General features: G+C 47.8%; 1 protein-coding gene across 3 annotated transcripts in view; it reads left to right on the forward strand.

Moving 5' to 3' along the window:
• Positions 1 to 17,441, forward strand: part of LOC146197593 (uncharacterized) — a 225,800-nt gene that overhangs the window by 99,628 nt on the left and 108,731 nt on the right. For 2 of the 3 annotated variants that reach the window (XM_084599505.1, XM_084599504.1), the window contains exon 3: positions 9,549 to 9,608. In XM_084599505.1, coding sequence (XP_084455631.1) covers positions 9,549 to 9,608 — 60 coding nt within the window. Of the gene's footprint in view, positions 1 to 9,548; positions 9,654 to 17,441 lie in introns of all 3 variants that reach the window. The other variant, XM_084599506.1, reaches the window with a different exon arrangement.

A 17,441-nucleotide genomic window follows, 5' to 3' on the forward strand; every position in this document is an offset into this window, starting at 1 on the left:
TTTTTATCCTGAATTTTCCTTCAGTAACTGTGGGCGTGTCGACTGCATTAGAGATGGTGAGCGATAACGGCGTAGTCGATAACTGCGTAGTCGCACAATTCAATACCTGCGAGTGTCACCGCATGAGCTCTAGTGATTTATTGCTTGCTTCATAACCCCGTATAATTACGTCCTACAAGTTGCGAGATCTGTTGTGCATTGCGTAGATTTGCACTTGCGAAGTGTGAACTGCGTTGTTACAGCAAATTGTAACTTTATCGCGTGTCGAAATACGTGTGATGATAGGTTAGCTTTGCTTTATCGCACTTTGCGACGCCCTTGAAGAGATATAATCAGTCGAAAATGTAATAGAGCTGTGAGCTCTCCGCAGCACTCAGAGAATGGTGTCTTATGCTTATCATGCAGTTTTAATGTTATAAAAGTGTTGCGCACCCCGTACATTATTTCGTTACTTACGTGGCAAGTATAATTACAAGCATGTACGCACAGGCTCACACGCGAAAACAAACCATGGTAAATTCACTCAATAATTTTACCTGGAAGAAATCTGCCTTTACCCTCAATTTAAAGGAAGTGATTTTTAAACCTGACTCTGTGGTGGAATGCACTCGGCCAGCTTCTTAAATAACTTTCTATGCTTAAGAAAACCAAGCTCGGGCCAGACTGTTTCGTTCTTTTACATTTTTTTTTTTGCGCCTTTAGTCTCCCACACGAGCTTCTTAGTTGACGGCCAATTGTGACATCATGCAATACCTTGACTATTGGCCATTCCTTTCTCTTCTCCCAGTGGACGGCAGTAAACCGAGATTCTCTTCTGGTTAACCTCTCCGATTTTTTTACACTTGTTCACTCGTATTCTCACTGCGAGCGAGCACTCGGCGTCAGCATACGGAACTCTTTTAGCGCGTACTACGCGCTAAAACTAAAAGACTTCTTTTTTTATGTGCTTCATGAGCTAATATACCGTTTGCGTCTGTGGTAATTTTGTTGGCATCGTAGAGGAAAATGGATGGGGACGCTAACAGGAAGAACTCCCATTCCGCTTTTTTTTTTGAAGTGGCATTCTTTTTTTTCTTTTTTTAATAACGTTGTTTATTGCCTCAGGGCATAGCGGCATTCTTATTGCGGCCAAACGCGCTGGAAAATGCTGCGCACCGTATGAAAGCACAAGGATTACCAGAGAAGGAAGAAGAAACTGAAAACTTATCTGCGAGGAAGCTAAGGGCAGATTCCCTTGCTAATTGTATTCCAAATTTACAAACTTCCAAATTTTGCTTCGTATTTTTTCTTTCAATCAATTTTGTGATCTTAAATCTTATGCTTTTGTTTAGTTGATAATTAATTTAATGCACTAATTCAGTTTGTGTAGGAAATTTGGCAGTCCACACTGAACCTGGCCAATCCCCCTTCGTGAGTATGTGCTATATATATCAAGGAAGAATAAGAATAAGAATAAGAATAAGAATAATAAGAATAAGAATAAGAATAAGAAGAATAAGAATAAGAATAAGAAGAAGAAGAAGAAGAAGAAGAAGAATAAGAATAAGAATAAGAATAAGAATAAGAATGAGAAGAAGAAGAAGAAGAAGAAGAAGGAGAAGAAGAAGAAGAATAAGAAGAATAAGAAGAAGAAGAAGAAGAAGAAGAAGAAGAAGAAGAAGAAGAAGAAGAAGAAGAAGAAGAAGAAGAAGAAGAAGAAGAAGAAGAAGAAGAAGAAGAAGAAGAAGAATAAGAATAAGAAGAATAAGAATAAGAAGAATAAGAATAAGAAGAATAAGAAGAATAAGAAGAAGAAGAAGAATAAGAAGAAGAAGAAGAAGAAGAAGAAGAAGAAGAAGAAGAAGAAGAAGAAGAAGAAGAAGAAGAGGAAGAAGGAGAAGGAGAAGCAGAAGAAGAAGAAGAAGAAGAAGAAGAAGAAGAAGAAGAAGAAGAAGAAGAAGAAGAAGAAGAAGAAGAAGAAGAAGAAGAAGGAAGAGAGAAGAAGAAGAAGAAGAAGAAGAAGAAGAAGAAGAAGAAGAAGAAGAAGAAGAAGAAGAAGAAGAAGAAGAAGAAGAAGAAGAAGAAGAAGAAGGAGAGGGAGAGGGAGAGGGAGAAGGAGAAGGAGAAGGAGAAACTCTGGCAGAAATAATTTTGCTGGCTCTATACGCCTATCTGAAAGGAACTATCTGGCGCTACTGTCTGGCATCGATCTGTGCTCAGAATAAACAATACATTCTTGCAGAGTACTGGTTTATATTTATTTATTGCGATATGAGGAAAATCCTGATTTACTATTTAGGCACTCCACTATAACCCTCACCGTGGAACAGTCATCAAAGCTTTTGCCTAGATATAACGCTTATCCGAAGAATTGACTCTTTGGCTGTTGGGATACTGACCGCGGCTCTAAAAGCAAGATTACTTTCTCTATAAGCCGAATTCATTAGCTGACAAGCACGTGCTCTTTTGTGGGCTGTGAAACTCGCCATGCTTCGTGAAATGCACGCGATGGGATTGAATTGAAGTAAATAAGAATTCAATGCTGAAGGAACAAAAATGGGGGATGCCATACTCAACTGTCCTTGTTGCTATCCAGGACAAAAGGGTCACGTTAGCTACTTTGTTTCGTTCCGTGTCGTGGATGAAAATAGGGAAGGGAGCTGAAGATGAACCTGGAAGTAGAAGAAATCGTGTCGCCGGTACGAAAGATGCCAATAGACGCTGACGGTGCTTTTGCAGCCACTTGAAGCCCGAGTGTTCTTAGTAGACCAGGCCAGGCCCAGAGCGGGCAAGCCGAGCAGGCGACCCAGAGCACGAAGAAACAATCTCGGCCAGCGCTTGTCCGCATCGCACTCCGTAGGCCACAGAGCGGTGGAGAAAGTGGGCCTACCGCGTCCGGTGCGTCCGCCCGAAACGTTCTTCGCGGCGCGCCCCGCTTTCAAGAAGCGGACCGCCGAGGGGCGGAGAGGAGGAAGAGCATCGCTGTGAGCGCAAGCTGAACAAGACGACACATGAGCGAAGAGCCCGCCGGTGATTTGGACGTGTAGTGCGTTTCGATCGTACTCGTGTAATGACGGAGCAGGAGTCAATTAGGGAGCCGCATCCTCTCGAGATGCATCGCCCGCGGTCAGCGACAAACAGGAAAAAGTCGCTTAGCCTAGGGTGCCATTCACGGAATCATTAGTTTATTTAGTAAGGACAATAGTAAAAGAAGGAATTAGGAAGACGCGCAAGAAGAAATGTGATGATTAATTTGCCCTCATTGGGCCTAGATTTGCTATAATGTTGTCCTTTAACTCCAGCTGTCACTTAGCGGTCTGCCATTCCTCCTTAAGGTGTTCACGCGGTTGTTATCCTAGGAGACCAGACTTTTGCTTTCTAGCAAAATGAACGGAAATTAATTAAGTCTATTGTTATTAGTGAATAGATACATAGTCTGAGATCACTTAAGGCTAAGGTTTATATTGCTAAACACCCGAGCACAGTGGGCTCAGACTGCGTATTACGGCAAAAGCCATCGAGCTGGTCAGACTCCGGGAGACGGGTTCTGCACAAGGGGGGACAGCGCGGACCTTGTTAGCCAGGTGTCCCGAGAGGAGCGTGAGTTGTGTCGGTCGGTGCAGTGGGACCACCGCCGCCTTCGCAGCATCGTCGTCGTCTTTGGGAGTGCGCCGAGAACGGCCGGTCGTCTCCTCCGTCCCTGGGTGTGACGGGCCTGCGGGCGTCCGCCAAGGCCGCCGGCGGCCAACTGGGGCAGATCGGCCGACGCCCGGGGAAGAGCCTTCACCTGGATAATTGGGCCGGGCGTGGCTTCCGCGTCCTCGCGAGGAAACACTTCCTCCACCATCGAGGGAGGGGGGGGGGGGGGGGGGGGGGGGGGGGGGACCGCGCCTCGTCGCTCTACGTGCAAAGCTGCAACATGCCTTCCCCCCTACAAGCCTGCTGCGGTGTATAGCGTATAGCCCCCCCCCCCCCCCCCCCCCCCCCTCTTTTTTTTTTATCCACTCGGACGACGAGGGCGCCGAATCGAATGACCACCGCGCACCAAGGGGCTTGCACTAAAGGCTCGTTCTGCGGCCCCGCTCGATTCGTTTTCTCTCGCCCAGTGGACTGCCTGCGGCTTCACATGGTGCGCGTTATGATGGAGTCATCATGCATGGCCTGTCCCTTGAACGGTCACTTCGGTCGCAGGAAGTCATGGTCGGGAACAAGAGCTTCGCGACAAATCACGCACAACATCCACACTTGCGAGCACGCTTCGAGTGAATTACCAGGTGCATTCCCCGTGTTAGTATTTAGAACACTTTCTTGACAGGTAAGAAGAGCGCAGTTGGACTCAGTTTAAAGGGGGAAAAAGTGGACAATACATAATGGTGTATCGCTAGCATCGTATTTTTGTGTTCTCAATCATGTTTTATTGTGTTCTCGTTTTTTTCCCCAACCACCATTGAAGACTCAAGCTCCGGCTTGAGCTCGAGCCAGTTGCATTAGTAGCAAAACTACTACAGCAGCAAATAATTAAAATGTCTGAAATGAAAAACTGTAAATTTCAAGCTTGCGAGGCAACCCTCTCGACTCGATTCTAAGAAGTCGAATCTTGGTTTGCATAACATTCTGCTACATGTTTCTGGCTCATGAGGAGGCGAGCGCAATTACAACAATCAAGACTTTCCGCGCTATATGAAATCGTTGGATCTTGTTGAACGCAAACATTTTGACCTGACGCAACAGGGGCCCTTGCAGATAGTTAAACAAAGAAAGAAAGAAAGAAAGAAAGAAAGAAAGAAAGAAAGAAAGAAAGAAAGAAAGAAAGAAAGAAAGAAAGAAAGAAAGAAAGAAAGAAAGAAAGAAAGAAAGAAAGAAAGAAAGAAAGAAAGAAAGAAAGAAAGAAAGAAAGAAAGAAAGAAAGAAAGAAAGAAAGAAAGAAAGAAAGAAAGAAAGAAAGAAAGAAAGAAAGAAAGAAAGAACTGGGGGGAGGGGGCGACATAAGATCCGCCTTTAAGGTTGTGACGCGATAACGCTATTGAGTCTCTTCAGCGGCTCTCCCTGCGAATAATTTTTCGCGTAATGTAGTTGACTGCTCGCTTCATCATTAATCCTTTAATTTGTGCCTCCGTTATCTACCACCTACTCATTAAAATACACTCGCAAGCTGCCTCTTTATGTGAAGGACCACTTGACAGATAAAAGCCATGCTTTAATCAAGCCGTACGACCATGCGATGCGTAGCATAGGAGTGGTGTCGTGTGGTATCGTGACGTCACACAGTCCGCCAACCAATCAGTGCTGGGCCATGAATTCACGGGGATATTTCCTCACAACGCCGACAACGCCAGATTTCTTGCAGAACGGAGCATTAACGCTATAACATTAACTTTCGCATTGACCGATCCCGCCGTTCCCATCGGGCACTCTTTGCTCCTTTCGGAAACCAAAATCAGCGCTTCCTGCTGAAACAGAGTCGATGGTGCGCCACTCGTCGCGTGACACGGCTTATGCGAGTTTCATTTGCCGGTGTTTGCGCCCGGAAGAAGCGCCCCATGAGAGGGAGCCGGTAGGATTCTCTGGACCATATCGAACAAACATAGCGACAACAACGAAAGTTGTCAATTAAAGGGAAAGCCAACGGCGTCCAGGAAGAACGGCGTCCCACGCAAGAGCCGAAAGCGACAGGAGAATAAAATGCGCGCGTCCCGGTGGGCGGGGACGATCGGAAATTGAACGGGCGGAATGGGAACGTCGATAAGCGACCTCTGCTGTGGGAAAACGAAATGGTTTCGCCGCCGAGTGGAGATTGGTGCACCTCAACCGAACGCTCAGCGACGGGCCTCTATAGGCTGGTACTGCTGCAGAAAAATTATGCGCTCAATACAATCAATGCTTATATTGATTAAATGCTTGCAGCGTGTTTATTTATTTAACGTTATAAAATGCGCACAGGGACGAATTAATTTACAAAATTTTCATCAAGGCGTCATCTATGTTAGTCCGCGCTGTTTTTATTGTCAAGCGTTGATTTGACGAGAACTTGACAACATTTCTTCTGCACAATTGGGCAAGCGCAATCTTACGGTGCGACTCACACCGCATCAAGGTCTGTTTCTTGTATATGCTTCACAGATTACGTGCGTTTGTGCAATGGCGTCCAGAAATGACGAAATTCCCGTGAAATCTCCGCGTCAGTGTTTAACATTTAATTTCTCAACTGTATGCAGCATGCTCATAAAGAGCGCTACACACGAGAAAAATAGCCTCACGAAAGGTTGCTGTTGCTTTTGAAAGCGAAAAAAAAAAAAATTACAGGTCTTCAATGCTGCTGAACTGAATGTGTGGCGAAAGCTTTGGCTGTGGGTGACCGAGCGTTGCATCGAGCACAACTAGCGTTCCATTGAACACATCCAAGTTCACCGGCGTTCTACACAATACTCACTTTCATGCCGTGCACATGCGATTCCTGCGGACACTTTCCTGATCCATTCGGTCAGCTCTCCGCGGCGGCTCGCACATGCGCAGGGCGGAAACAACCGTCCTCCTCTTCACGACGACGCGCGCATCTGCTGGGATGCCACTAACCTCCTCCTCCTTTCTGTGACGAGCACGTACCTGACGAGTCATTGGGTCATGGAGGAAGAAAAAAAAAAACAACTAGAAGGGAGCGCGCGCAGCCTCCGCAAGCCAACATCCTCTGACGCCGCTCCCTTCTCTCTCTTACGCGCAATGAGTCTTGTGAATTTAGCCAACATAGTTGCCAACATGGTATTCTATAGTGACTGTTGATGCCCCAGCGGAAAGCCTACCGGAGTGGACTACCGAAAGTTGCGTGTCTCGTCGTAACACATAAGTTATTTTGTTTACAAATACTGCATTGTACTCCGTGTTTATAGACCCACTGGTGAGAAAGGCAGGTAGCTTTTTTATCCATGGGTTCGTCAGGAAGACTACGGATTCGAAATAGCGTTGAATGCCTGGGGAACTGGCTGCAGCAGTACATGTATTTGAGGTCTGCATTTCATAAATGAAGCAGACGATTTTCGTCTCGACCAATACATGCACGTACCTTGACAAGCAAAGGTTTCGTTTCTCAAGGAGTGCGCATAACAGGATACTCACCGTTGGAACGACAGCCCTGGGCAGTATATCCGTGTAGCTCTAGCATCCTGGCACGCAGCATTTCATATGGCAGCTTTGTTGCTGGGCTTTCCACGCTTGCTGGACTCAGCGCACAAAGAAGTCTTGTGCTTGACTTTGTGCGCCGAGCCCCGCAAGCATTTCATATGGCGAGTTGAGGGGACCCAACCGCACGTCGCGAAATACACGTGTGCACTGTGGCGGCGGCAGCTCCTAGGGCATCGGCTCATCTAAAGGTCCAAATCCATCGTCTAGGTTTCTAGCGCAGGCGTCGCGTAGCGAAGGCATTCCTCCAGAGCGAAGCGTGCGAAACCGCAACCGAAAGCAGCTGCCGCCTACCGCTTGCTTTGTCACGTGATGGCTGATTTCCCATGATGCTTTCCATTCTATTTTTTATGACTAGACTTTACTCCATGCGCGCGGCTCTCCCTCCTAGTTTTTTCTTCCTCCATGTACTGGGGGACCCAAAAATGGTTTGTGCACGCGCAGTGAGACAGCATAACGAGGAACGTGACGTCACAAGTCGGCGCAACGGTGGAGACTGACGCGGCGCAGAGGCGGAGCACCTGTGGAATGGCGCAATTGGTTGCCTTGGTTACGGCGCATGCGCAGTCTCTACCTAGTAATGGCACGGCGAAATTCGCTTCTACTAACCTAGTGTAGCTTTCGCCAGAAAAAGCGGACCGCTGCGAAGCTTGAACGTTGAGCGCATGCCAAGCCGTTTCTCACGTGTTGTACAATGAAGGGAAATTGGTTTAGCTCGAAAGATTCTTGATGGTCGGCATTAGTTATAGGATCAAACGCCTTTGGCGCAGCTTTCTTCCCGTTTCAACTCCCCCTTTCTCGCGCTACATCAAACGTGCTACAAAATATAAATCCCATGCCGCTCGCGACTGCAACTGTATGAAAGGAACAGCAGTGATGCACGGAGTGCTACCTGAGCGCGCTTTCTTTCTTTTTTCGCTAAGAGCTGGATAGTCGACTCTCATGCTGCCTTGTGTGTGTGCACTGGCAGTGGCGAATCTAGTACGACGACATGAGAGGCCATTCAGACGCAATTAATGAACGGAAAATGGGAAGTCGAAGTCGCACTGTGTATGAATGCCGTTCGGAAAATGAGATGCGCACGTCGCAAGCAAGTTCACATCACAACGAAAACGCCTCCATGATTTGGGCGTCGAAGACAGCCTGAACGCATGTCTCTACTTCCCATGTCATCTAGCTTTGGAGATATCATCAGTAGAAACAGCAAAATAATGTAAAAAAATTACGCCATTGTAAGCGTTATTCTATGGGTATCCTGACTTATGAGCACTAAGACAAACTTGCAGGTTGTCTACTTGTCGCGGCTAAGCAGCCTTATTTCCCCGCCACAAGAAATGCTATATCATTTATACCTGAGAAGAGAAAAGAAGGTTTAAGGAACGCGAGGGGGCTGGATATAAGTGGTCATCCAGTTTTGTATAAACGTGCATATGCCTTACAATACAAGCTGCTCTTCCCACTAGTTGCGACGACAAGAATTTTATAGTGATAGATTGGTTTTACTGCTCCAGGTACGAACCCAGGGAACGTTGCGGTATCTCGGGATGACCTTGAAGCTCAGCCGAGGCAGCTTGCCTAGCCACAAGTGCTATGGTGACCTCATGCATGACCACATTACTTTCTGACCATTTGTGACCACGTGACTAAGTAACCGTTTTACGCGTCATAATTATTTACGTGGTTAATAACTAATTGTGATTTAAAATTGAACTTCACGACACATCACCAAGTCATATATTGTTTGATAGCTTATGTTGAGTAAAATTGTAATGGACTAATTGTAGGTAGTTAATTACATCAGTTGATAATTGTAATTATAAATCAAACGTTACACTGCGACATCAAGTTATACATCGTTCGATAGCTTGTGTCGAGTATATTTGCTTAGACTAATTGCAAGTTCTATTTACTTGTTGTTAATTAGGTATTGGTAATTAAAACTGATATTAAAGCTACTGCATCGTCATATACTGTTGGTCAGTTTATATCGAATATGACTGCCCTGGACTAAGTCTTAAATACTTGTCCTTAATTACTAAAATGTGATCAGAACTCAACTTTACGCTACAGGATCAGGTCACATATCGTTGTGTAGCCTATATCGAGTACGATTGCACTAGACTTGCTTAATTTAATTACGGTCAATTAGTTTGTCATATATCATTGGTGAGGTTTCGACGAGGCGAATGCAAAAACATATGTAGCCGTAAAGCTATCGCTTGATCTGGGTGCAACGAGAGAAAAATCCGTACGATTTTTTTTTTTTTCGCATGCGGCTTAAATATAGCAGTTCTTTTTGTACTCAGCGGTGTGGCGAGTTTGTTCTATGCTGCAACGGGCCGTCAAAGTGCGACGACATCGATCTGACCCGTGCCGTGTTGCTCTTTTCTCGCCAGGATTACGAGGCCTGGGCTCCTCTGGCCGGTGACAACGCTCTCCTCTCTCTACGCGCTCAGGTGGGTGCTGCATGGCTCGCTGTGGTCGAACTTCGGGAGCAATAAGTAAGCTTCCTCGCCGGCTCAAACTGGAGACTGTTTATCTTCTTTTCTTTCAACCTGTTTGTGCACATAGCTCGAGAGTTTGCGTAACTTATATAGAGGTCACCTGTGGGGCGTCGAGTAAACCAACTATCGTTTCTGAGGAAGGAAGGCTTTTGCCAGATGCGGCTAGGCCAGATCAAATGGCACTTTCTGATGCCGAGTCAGCTAAAACCGTGGCCCTTGCTTTCTTAAGGCGTTTACTGTCGTGGCCTCTTTGGCAATCGAAATAGGTCGCTCGCGTCACATCTTATATCTAGCAGCTCATGGCAAGATGACCGGCGAGCGTAGTAAGAAAGAAGCAGTCGTCATACGACGATTTATATCTTGGAAACATCTAACTCGAAGAAGCAGCGCAGTGCTTCAATGTGTCTATAATATGATATACAGACACTGGCCATATATATCTCTAAGAATACATATCGATTACGAATACATTGTACCTATACGTTATAAACTTTTCACCCATTCTGCGCTGCGGTTGTTAAAGCAGCGTTGATGAGTATACGATACGCTCACTTCACGGTCCGCTGAGAGTACTTATGCTTAGCCCCCGGCCCCAATTGGTTTCTTTCCCGGTGGCACTGAAATTCCTCGAAGTCCTTGCAATCTGCTCACCCAACGTACTGCCAATGACAGCTTCGTTTTCATACAAGAATGGCGTGCTATCGTACGCCTCCTTTCCTTTGGATTTCCTTCATCCTCTGTCTGCGGCCTCAGGACACTTCCTTTCTGTCGGCTTCTTTGTTCAAAGTACGTAACGTGTTGGAGGCTGTAACTAACGCACTGAGAAGAGACGGAAAAAGAGAGACAGATGTCCTGCTATCATCGAAGCAATTCCTCTCCTTTCTCACTGTATTTCCTAGCCGCATTGTAGCTGCCCGGGGCGCGCATCGCGGAATTGTAGGTCCATCGCTTCCATGCCCTCCGATGGGCGGATGCTCTGGCTCTGTCACTTTCCGTGTCCGCGAGCGCTGCTCCTTATAAGTAAATGGGAGTACCTTAGGACAGCAGCCTAGCTGTGATGACAGTATTGCAGCTGCTACGCTCATGTCTGGATTTTCAGCTTGGCGACTTGACCTCATCGGAAAGGACGATTCAACCTCCGCCATCCCTCCCTCTCTCCCTCCCTAAATTTGTCATCGCAGTACTTTAGGTGAACTTATCTGATCTTTATGCATGCATTTGTACTGTACACTTGTTGGGTACTATTGAGAGGTGACTTTCAAGCTACAAAGAGAAGCCTTAATTCCTCTCTATATAACTCCCATCTCTGGTACAAAGCGTGTAACGCTGAGAAGGGTCGGCAGTGTGATTTGTCTCATTTATTTACGCTGGCGTTCACAGAAAGAAAAGAAATCCATGTGGAACCACTGTCGGAAACTTCTCCGGTGTTTTTCGCTTGCACTGTGAGGCCGCCCTCATCAGGTGCGCACTCGAAGCGTGTGAAAAAGGGGCCCACTTGACAAACGGTTCCCGCTGTCTCTTCCAATGTTCCGGGGACCGCTCCCAACATGGCGACCTGCTCCTTGTCGCCGTCGTCGTTTCTGGGGCGTACCGCCCACGAAGTGGCCGCCGAGCAATTGTGCCGCCGTGCCAGGCGAGAAACACCGTCGACATCTCCGACTGCGGCGCCACAAGCGTGTATACGTTCCGGTGGCGCTGCCGCCAAATTGTCCCCCCCTTCCTTCTTGCTCCCTTAGCTCGATTTCATTCTTTGCTCTAGTCCCACTCCCTGCGCGCGTGAGAAAGGGTCTCATTATTTTCGAATCGTCTAAAGGTTCGCCTCAACCTAACGATATTCTTCAGGTGTCCTCGGCTGCATCTGGAACGGAGCAGGATGCGCTCAAGAGCCTAGATATGTTTCTACAGACTTTGGATGCACTCTCAGTGCGCGACTCAATTTATTATCGTAAGAAGAAAGCAAAAGAAAAACGCTTCTTGATTTGAATGCTAAAAAAAAAAAAATGCCGCCTGCGTTGTGCCCCCGTTTTATAAATATAAAAATTCTATATGCACTCGCCCTGTGCGCCAGGATTGACTTCCGTATCGCTATTCGCAGGAATGACGTCACACATACATGTTTGACACGGGACTGTCATTTGCACCCCAGTGGTTCACGTCAAGGGCTGTCAAACGACGGGGCGACCGACGGCTTTTAATGTTGAACTCATCATCTCCTTTTCTTACACCTTATAAGAGCGGAGAACAAAATGAAGGAAACGCTTTTTAATTCGCTAGGGTGAACAAAGCACAAACTGGGGAGGATAAGCTGCCAACGAAGTCCACTTCCTCCACAGAGTCTTGGTTTTGGTCACTCGAAGTTCCAGCATGTTTTTATGCTTTCGACATGCAACGTGCATATCATCCGCTGCATTACGTGCATTGATCGCACGATGTCACATATAATCGCGTGGTGAAACTATCCCACTGCTGTCTCTCTTAAATCCGCCTCCAAGTTTCAATTTCGAATTCCAAAAATTGAAGAATTATTGAGTAACGAGACTTTCGCTTACGTTGACAAACCTTGGACGGAGGAAATAAATGCGGCGCCTTGCACTACAGCATGCTTGAAAGCTCACATTGTTGCACTGGTCCCACATGCGTGACAAATAACCCACAAGTTAAAACTTTACCGACCATTTGATTTCACACTCGGCAGTTATTGCATTGCTTCCCTCATTGCTGGTGAGGCTTGGTCTAATTATAGGACAGCAAACACAGTTGATGATGGTACGGCTCTGCAAACGATTTGGATGTCCGGCTCGCGACTCGCTCCAGTAATTTAAAGCTCCAAATCGAACCAGTATAGCAAGAAATAAAGATGCTTGCTTTCATTCCGCATTTATACAATGCGTATTGACTGACGTCAATATCGAACCAAAATGAAATGTTGTCGGTAACAGACGCAAAAATATATAGAAAAAGAAGTATATAGTGCCTAACAGAGGAAAAGGGATGAAACGTAAAAGGAAAAAAAAAAACGGATTAAGAAGAACGTTATAAATGACATATGAGTTCGTGTCAGCCTGATTCCGACTAAGACCAGGAAAATGTTTACGTTGGTTACTGCGTCCGAGCCTACGTTAGTCTAGATAGGCCATTACGCCTCATTCAAGCTCCGGAAAGAGGTTTTGTACTGAAAATAATCACGAAGGCTTCCGCTGCAGAGCGGCGGAGAAATGGTCGATTAGTCTATATTCCCACTCGTCTTAATGGCGCGAGGGGTGTATTTGGCGCTGCGACAGAGGGGCGAACAGCTGCAGGTGTCTCTACTGCCGACAGCGGTTACGCATCGTGGCGTCACAGGAATTCTCTTTGCCAGTGCGCCTGATCAAGCGCGTAGTCATTACTGGTAAGCTACAACTTACTGCCTAACTGCTTACTGTACAGTAATCGAGACCGCCCAGCGTCGTGCGTGATTAATGAAGACGAGCTCAAAAGAGATTTTTCGCTCGGAGTACTATCTCGTTGTAGCCCGAATCTCGCAAAGGCATCGCAATGTGTGCTGCAGGTTTTGTCAAACACCGTGTTTGGCGGTGGTGCTTGCTTCGATGCCGCGATAAGAAATAATTGTTGCTCGGCGTCGCCTCAGGCGCACTGCGTCAAACGCTATACACTCTCTGTGGGATGCTGTGTGGGCCGCTTTAGGTGGTTCCAGTGCCGGCGGCCGCAGGCGACGACAAACTATTATTTCTCTGTCGGACGGGGTAGCCGGGACATGTGGCGCTGCGCGGGCCCAACGTTACGAGAATGCCACCAGGAAATGCGATCTACGCACGAGATTTCAGCGCGAACAGAAGACCGGTGCTCAGGCAACAAACCGTTTTAACGCCGTCTTCGGTAATTATGCAAGGTGCGGTCCGCGCAACGGCAGCGAGGCACTGTGGTGTAGAAACCACGATGCAGGAATTGCGGTGCGAATGCCGCCTTGTGGTAAAGCAACTCGGCAGCCGTCCTCTCAACCAACCAGATAGAAACGAGCTGTAGTGGTAGCCTCGATAATCGAGACGAGGCTGTGGAGCCATCAACTGCGATGCTAGTCAGCCGGGATAAAAAGAAGCCTGCATGTGCTCGCTCGCTCGCTCGCTCGCTCACTCGCTCACTCACTCACTCACTCACTCACTCACTCACTCACTCACTCACTCACTCACTCACTCACTCACTCACTCACTCACTCACTCACTCACTCACTCACTCACTCACTCACTCACTCACTCACTCACTCACTCACTCACTCACTCACTCACTCACTCACTCACTCGCTCGCTCACTCACTCACTCACTCACTCACTCACTCACTCACTCACTCACTCACTCACTCACTCACTCACTCACTCACTCACTCACTCACTCACTCACTCACTCACTCACTCACTCACTCACTCACTCACTCACTCACTCACTCACTCACTCACTCACTCACTCACTCAGTGATGGCAGAGATGACAAATGAAACACCAGTCACTGCGGCTTTGCTGCAGCCCTTCCTTTCTCTTGTAGTCCTGAAGCGCAGTAGAAATGACTGCTCGTTTTGGTCAGAAGTTTTAAGGCGAAAGCCCTTCTAGGCTCATGATGAAAAGCTCGCGTTCGCGATATTTATTCGCGAGATTCCGCCAGATGTGCGAGATTCTCTCGAGATGTGTGGGTTCAAATCCCATGAAGGTCGCAGGTTCGACTCCCGTAAAGGTAGTGGGTTAGAGTCATGTCACGTGGCTATGAGAATATTCCGTTACAAGGTCACGTGACAGTCAAGTTGCATGAGAATGTCACTTGGCTACAAGAACGCCGCTCGACAGGCGCGACGCAGTATACCGCCAATCCCACTCTTGCAGGGATACTGCAACGAACGCGCGTCAAGGAACGCCGCGCGATAGTAGCAACGGTATACCGTCTAATCCCACTCTTCCAGGAGCACTGCAATGAACGAGGAACTTTCTACTGTGCGGCACGAGCCATGGCTTTGCTAGCAAGATCTATACGAGGGGCGCGCGATGCACCGAGGGCAGCAACAATGCATTTCGAATTTCTCCAGAACAGATTTTGCATTGCTCTCAGATTTTTCTTCTTCTTTACTGTACCATTTTTCCTGTACTGTACTGTATAGACCGCTTGACTACTGTTCAGGCATTCCCGCAACTGATCAATAACCGGAATGAAAGTGGTTTCCATCCTTTCTTATATCTGTACAGACGTCGCACCTACGGCTTCAGCAACCTTGGTTCAGCTGCCGTGGATTGTTTATATGGACGAAAGCGTTATGTAGATTGCTTAGCGTGAAGTCGCATTCATTTTTCGTTTTTCAAAGTATGGGCTGTACTAGTACTAGTCGGATACAGCTAAAGAAAAAGCTACAGTTTATTCTCAAATGAGGCCATTCATTCAATTGCATCAACCAATTCTCGTGACGCTTCGGTTTATCTTCTGAAGGCGTGGTGAACATCCTTTCATTTGCCGCACCCTGCGTTGTCCCGCTTGCAGGTCTAATGGGAATCATTCACGAGAATCGTTCGACACCATTGACTGCAGAGGGGCGCATTTGCCCGTTTCAGAAACCGTTGAAATGCAAATGAAGCTCATGCACTACATTACGGCTCGAGTTACGTGAAGCACCTGTCGTGGTTGTTGAACTGTTCCCAGAGCCTTGTTGCCTGCCGCCGCAGTAACTCTCGCCGCCCGTGATCCCACAGACGCAATGCAGAGCTGCGCCGCCTGCCATTAACGTAACGCCACAAGCCCTTCCTCAGTCATGTTAGAAAAATAAAAAAATAAAATGCAAGTAGTTCCATGGGTTAGGTGCACTCGTAAGCGATGCATCAACCACGTACTCCCGCAGAGTGCGCATGCGCGTAAGTCACTGTAAAGTGATGTGGCTGGTAGCGACAGCTTCCAGAGTGGAGACAGAACACGATGCGTGCCAACCGGTCCCTAAAGAGTCATTGAAAAGGCGGCACATCTATCATCGACATTCCAAGCAATAAAGCGACAGTATCTCGAGCGCTTCAACTGCCGATAGGCTCTTGTCCGCATTGCTTCCTCGTGGACACAATGTACTACAGCAACAAAAAGCCATCACCACATCGACCCTCTGGAGGCGGCTGCTTTCCCGCACAGCGCGCTCGTTACAGCGACGCGATGTTGATGCGGATACCACGCGCCATAAGCGCAGGGCGTGCGCCTAGTGTATCTCTTTGACCCGCACTCTCGACTCGCGCAATCATCGCGATTTTTTCGGCCCCCTTTCGAGAGCCTTGTTGTAGCCGCGCTGTGACGGGCTCGAGCAATGCGGGGAAGCCCAGCCCAGTGTGTTTGTGCTTGAGTTTCGAAAAGAGGGGGGTAGGCTCTATTACGCCGCCGTCGTTCGCGAAGCGTTTCCCAATGACTCCTTGCTGCCGTGTGCCGATGTGTGGCCCCCGTGTTGGCCAGCCGGGTCTGCAATGAGTGGCCCACCTCCTTCCCCTTCTCTTCCTTTGCTGCTTCGTCCGAGGAGAAGCCTTGCACCGACGCGCAGCCAGTCGCCCGTGGCCGGCGCGGAACCGGAAATTGGACGCGCCTGCCGCCACCGCCGCCGCTCCCGCTGCTCTTGCAGCATGCGCGCTCTCGTTTTCTGTTCCCTCTTTCAATTCTTTTTCACCGTTTCTTAGTTTCTCTCTCTCGTTCACTCTCTCCGTCTACGGTGACTCGCTGTTTTTCCTTGAGCTGTTTGTTGCGCCAAGGGAGGAGAGGTCTTTAAAAAAGCGCGGAGTTCCTCAAGCGAAGTCAGCTCCTTTTCTCCAAGGTTAGTGCGCGCGCAAGTAGCGCGAGAAGGGAAACGCGACTGGCCGCCTTTGGTCCGTAAGCAAAGAAAAGAGAGGGAAAAGAGGATGGGGGGCTGAAAGGAAAAAAAAAAAAAGATGAAACTTGTTACAAGGCGCAATGCGTGACAAGCACGGGTCGAACCGTTTCGCAAACGGTGAATATAGGAGCGAGAGGCGCCTATGGTTTCGGTTTTTGTTATTTAACGCTCAAACAAAACATTATGTACTCTGGCCGCATGGGTACACTGACCACGCGTGGCATTTGCGCTTAACGGTTTGTTTACAGTAATGTCTTTTTTTTTAATATAATTTCAAATACCTGGCCCGAAAGGGTCGTGAAGGCGCTTGTAGAACACGATGAGGGTCAGTATACTGTAGTGATGCCTAGGTGGTGCTACACGCTACAGCGGTGATAATGTCTTGATCTGGTGTTGCCTAGGTGGTGCATGGCGCTAGACTTGTGATGTGCTCAGGGTGGCTCCTAAGTATAGTGCATACGCCAAATTGGCGGTGCTGTTACACTGGGATGATGCTTAGGTGATGCCTATCAGGAGGGTGACCATGTCACGCAGGGGCACGCCTAGGCTGACCGCGTCAGCGTAGAACCGCCACAGCATAGTCGTTTTGACGTCATGAGCATTATTGCTCGGGTACCCGCTTCAGCTCGTGTAGCTGAGCCTTCCATTGTCTTATGATTACGTTTACTTTGCCCTCTCAAATAATTTACTTGCTCCCGCATGGGCAGCCGCCGGCCACATAATAGGGTGCCTGGTGCCGTGCAATGATATTTTAAAAGTGAAAGCTTTTCCTACGCCCCTCAGTAGCTTCTTGGCCGTGTGCGCCGTGTACACGTGTATATATTTGAACCGAGGAGAAACTACATGGTAGCCATGACGTTACTCGGCCGCCGCCGCTGAAACCGAGGTAACGGCGCGCTTGCCACTGCCTAGTCACA

The sequence above is a fragment of the Amblyomma maculatum genome, chromosome 3 (assembly GCF_055883805.1).
Source record: "Amblyomma maculatum isolate TAMU_Amacu chromosome 3, ASM5588380v1, whole genome shotgun sequence".
Taxonomy (NCBI): Eukaryota; Metazoa; Arthropoda; class Arachnida; order Ixodida; family Ixodidae; genus Amblyomma; species Amblyomma maculatum.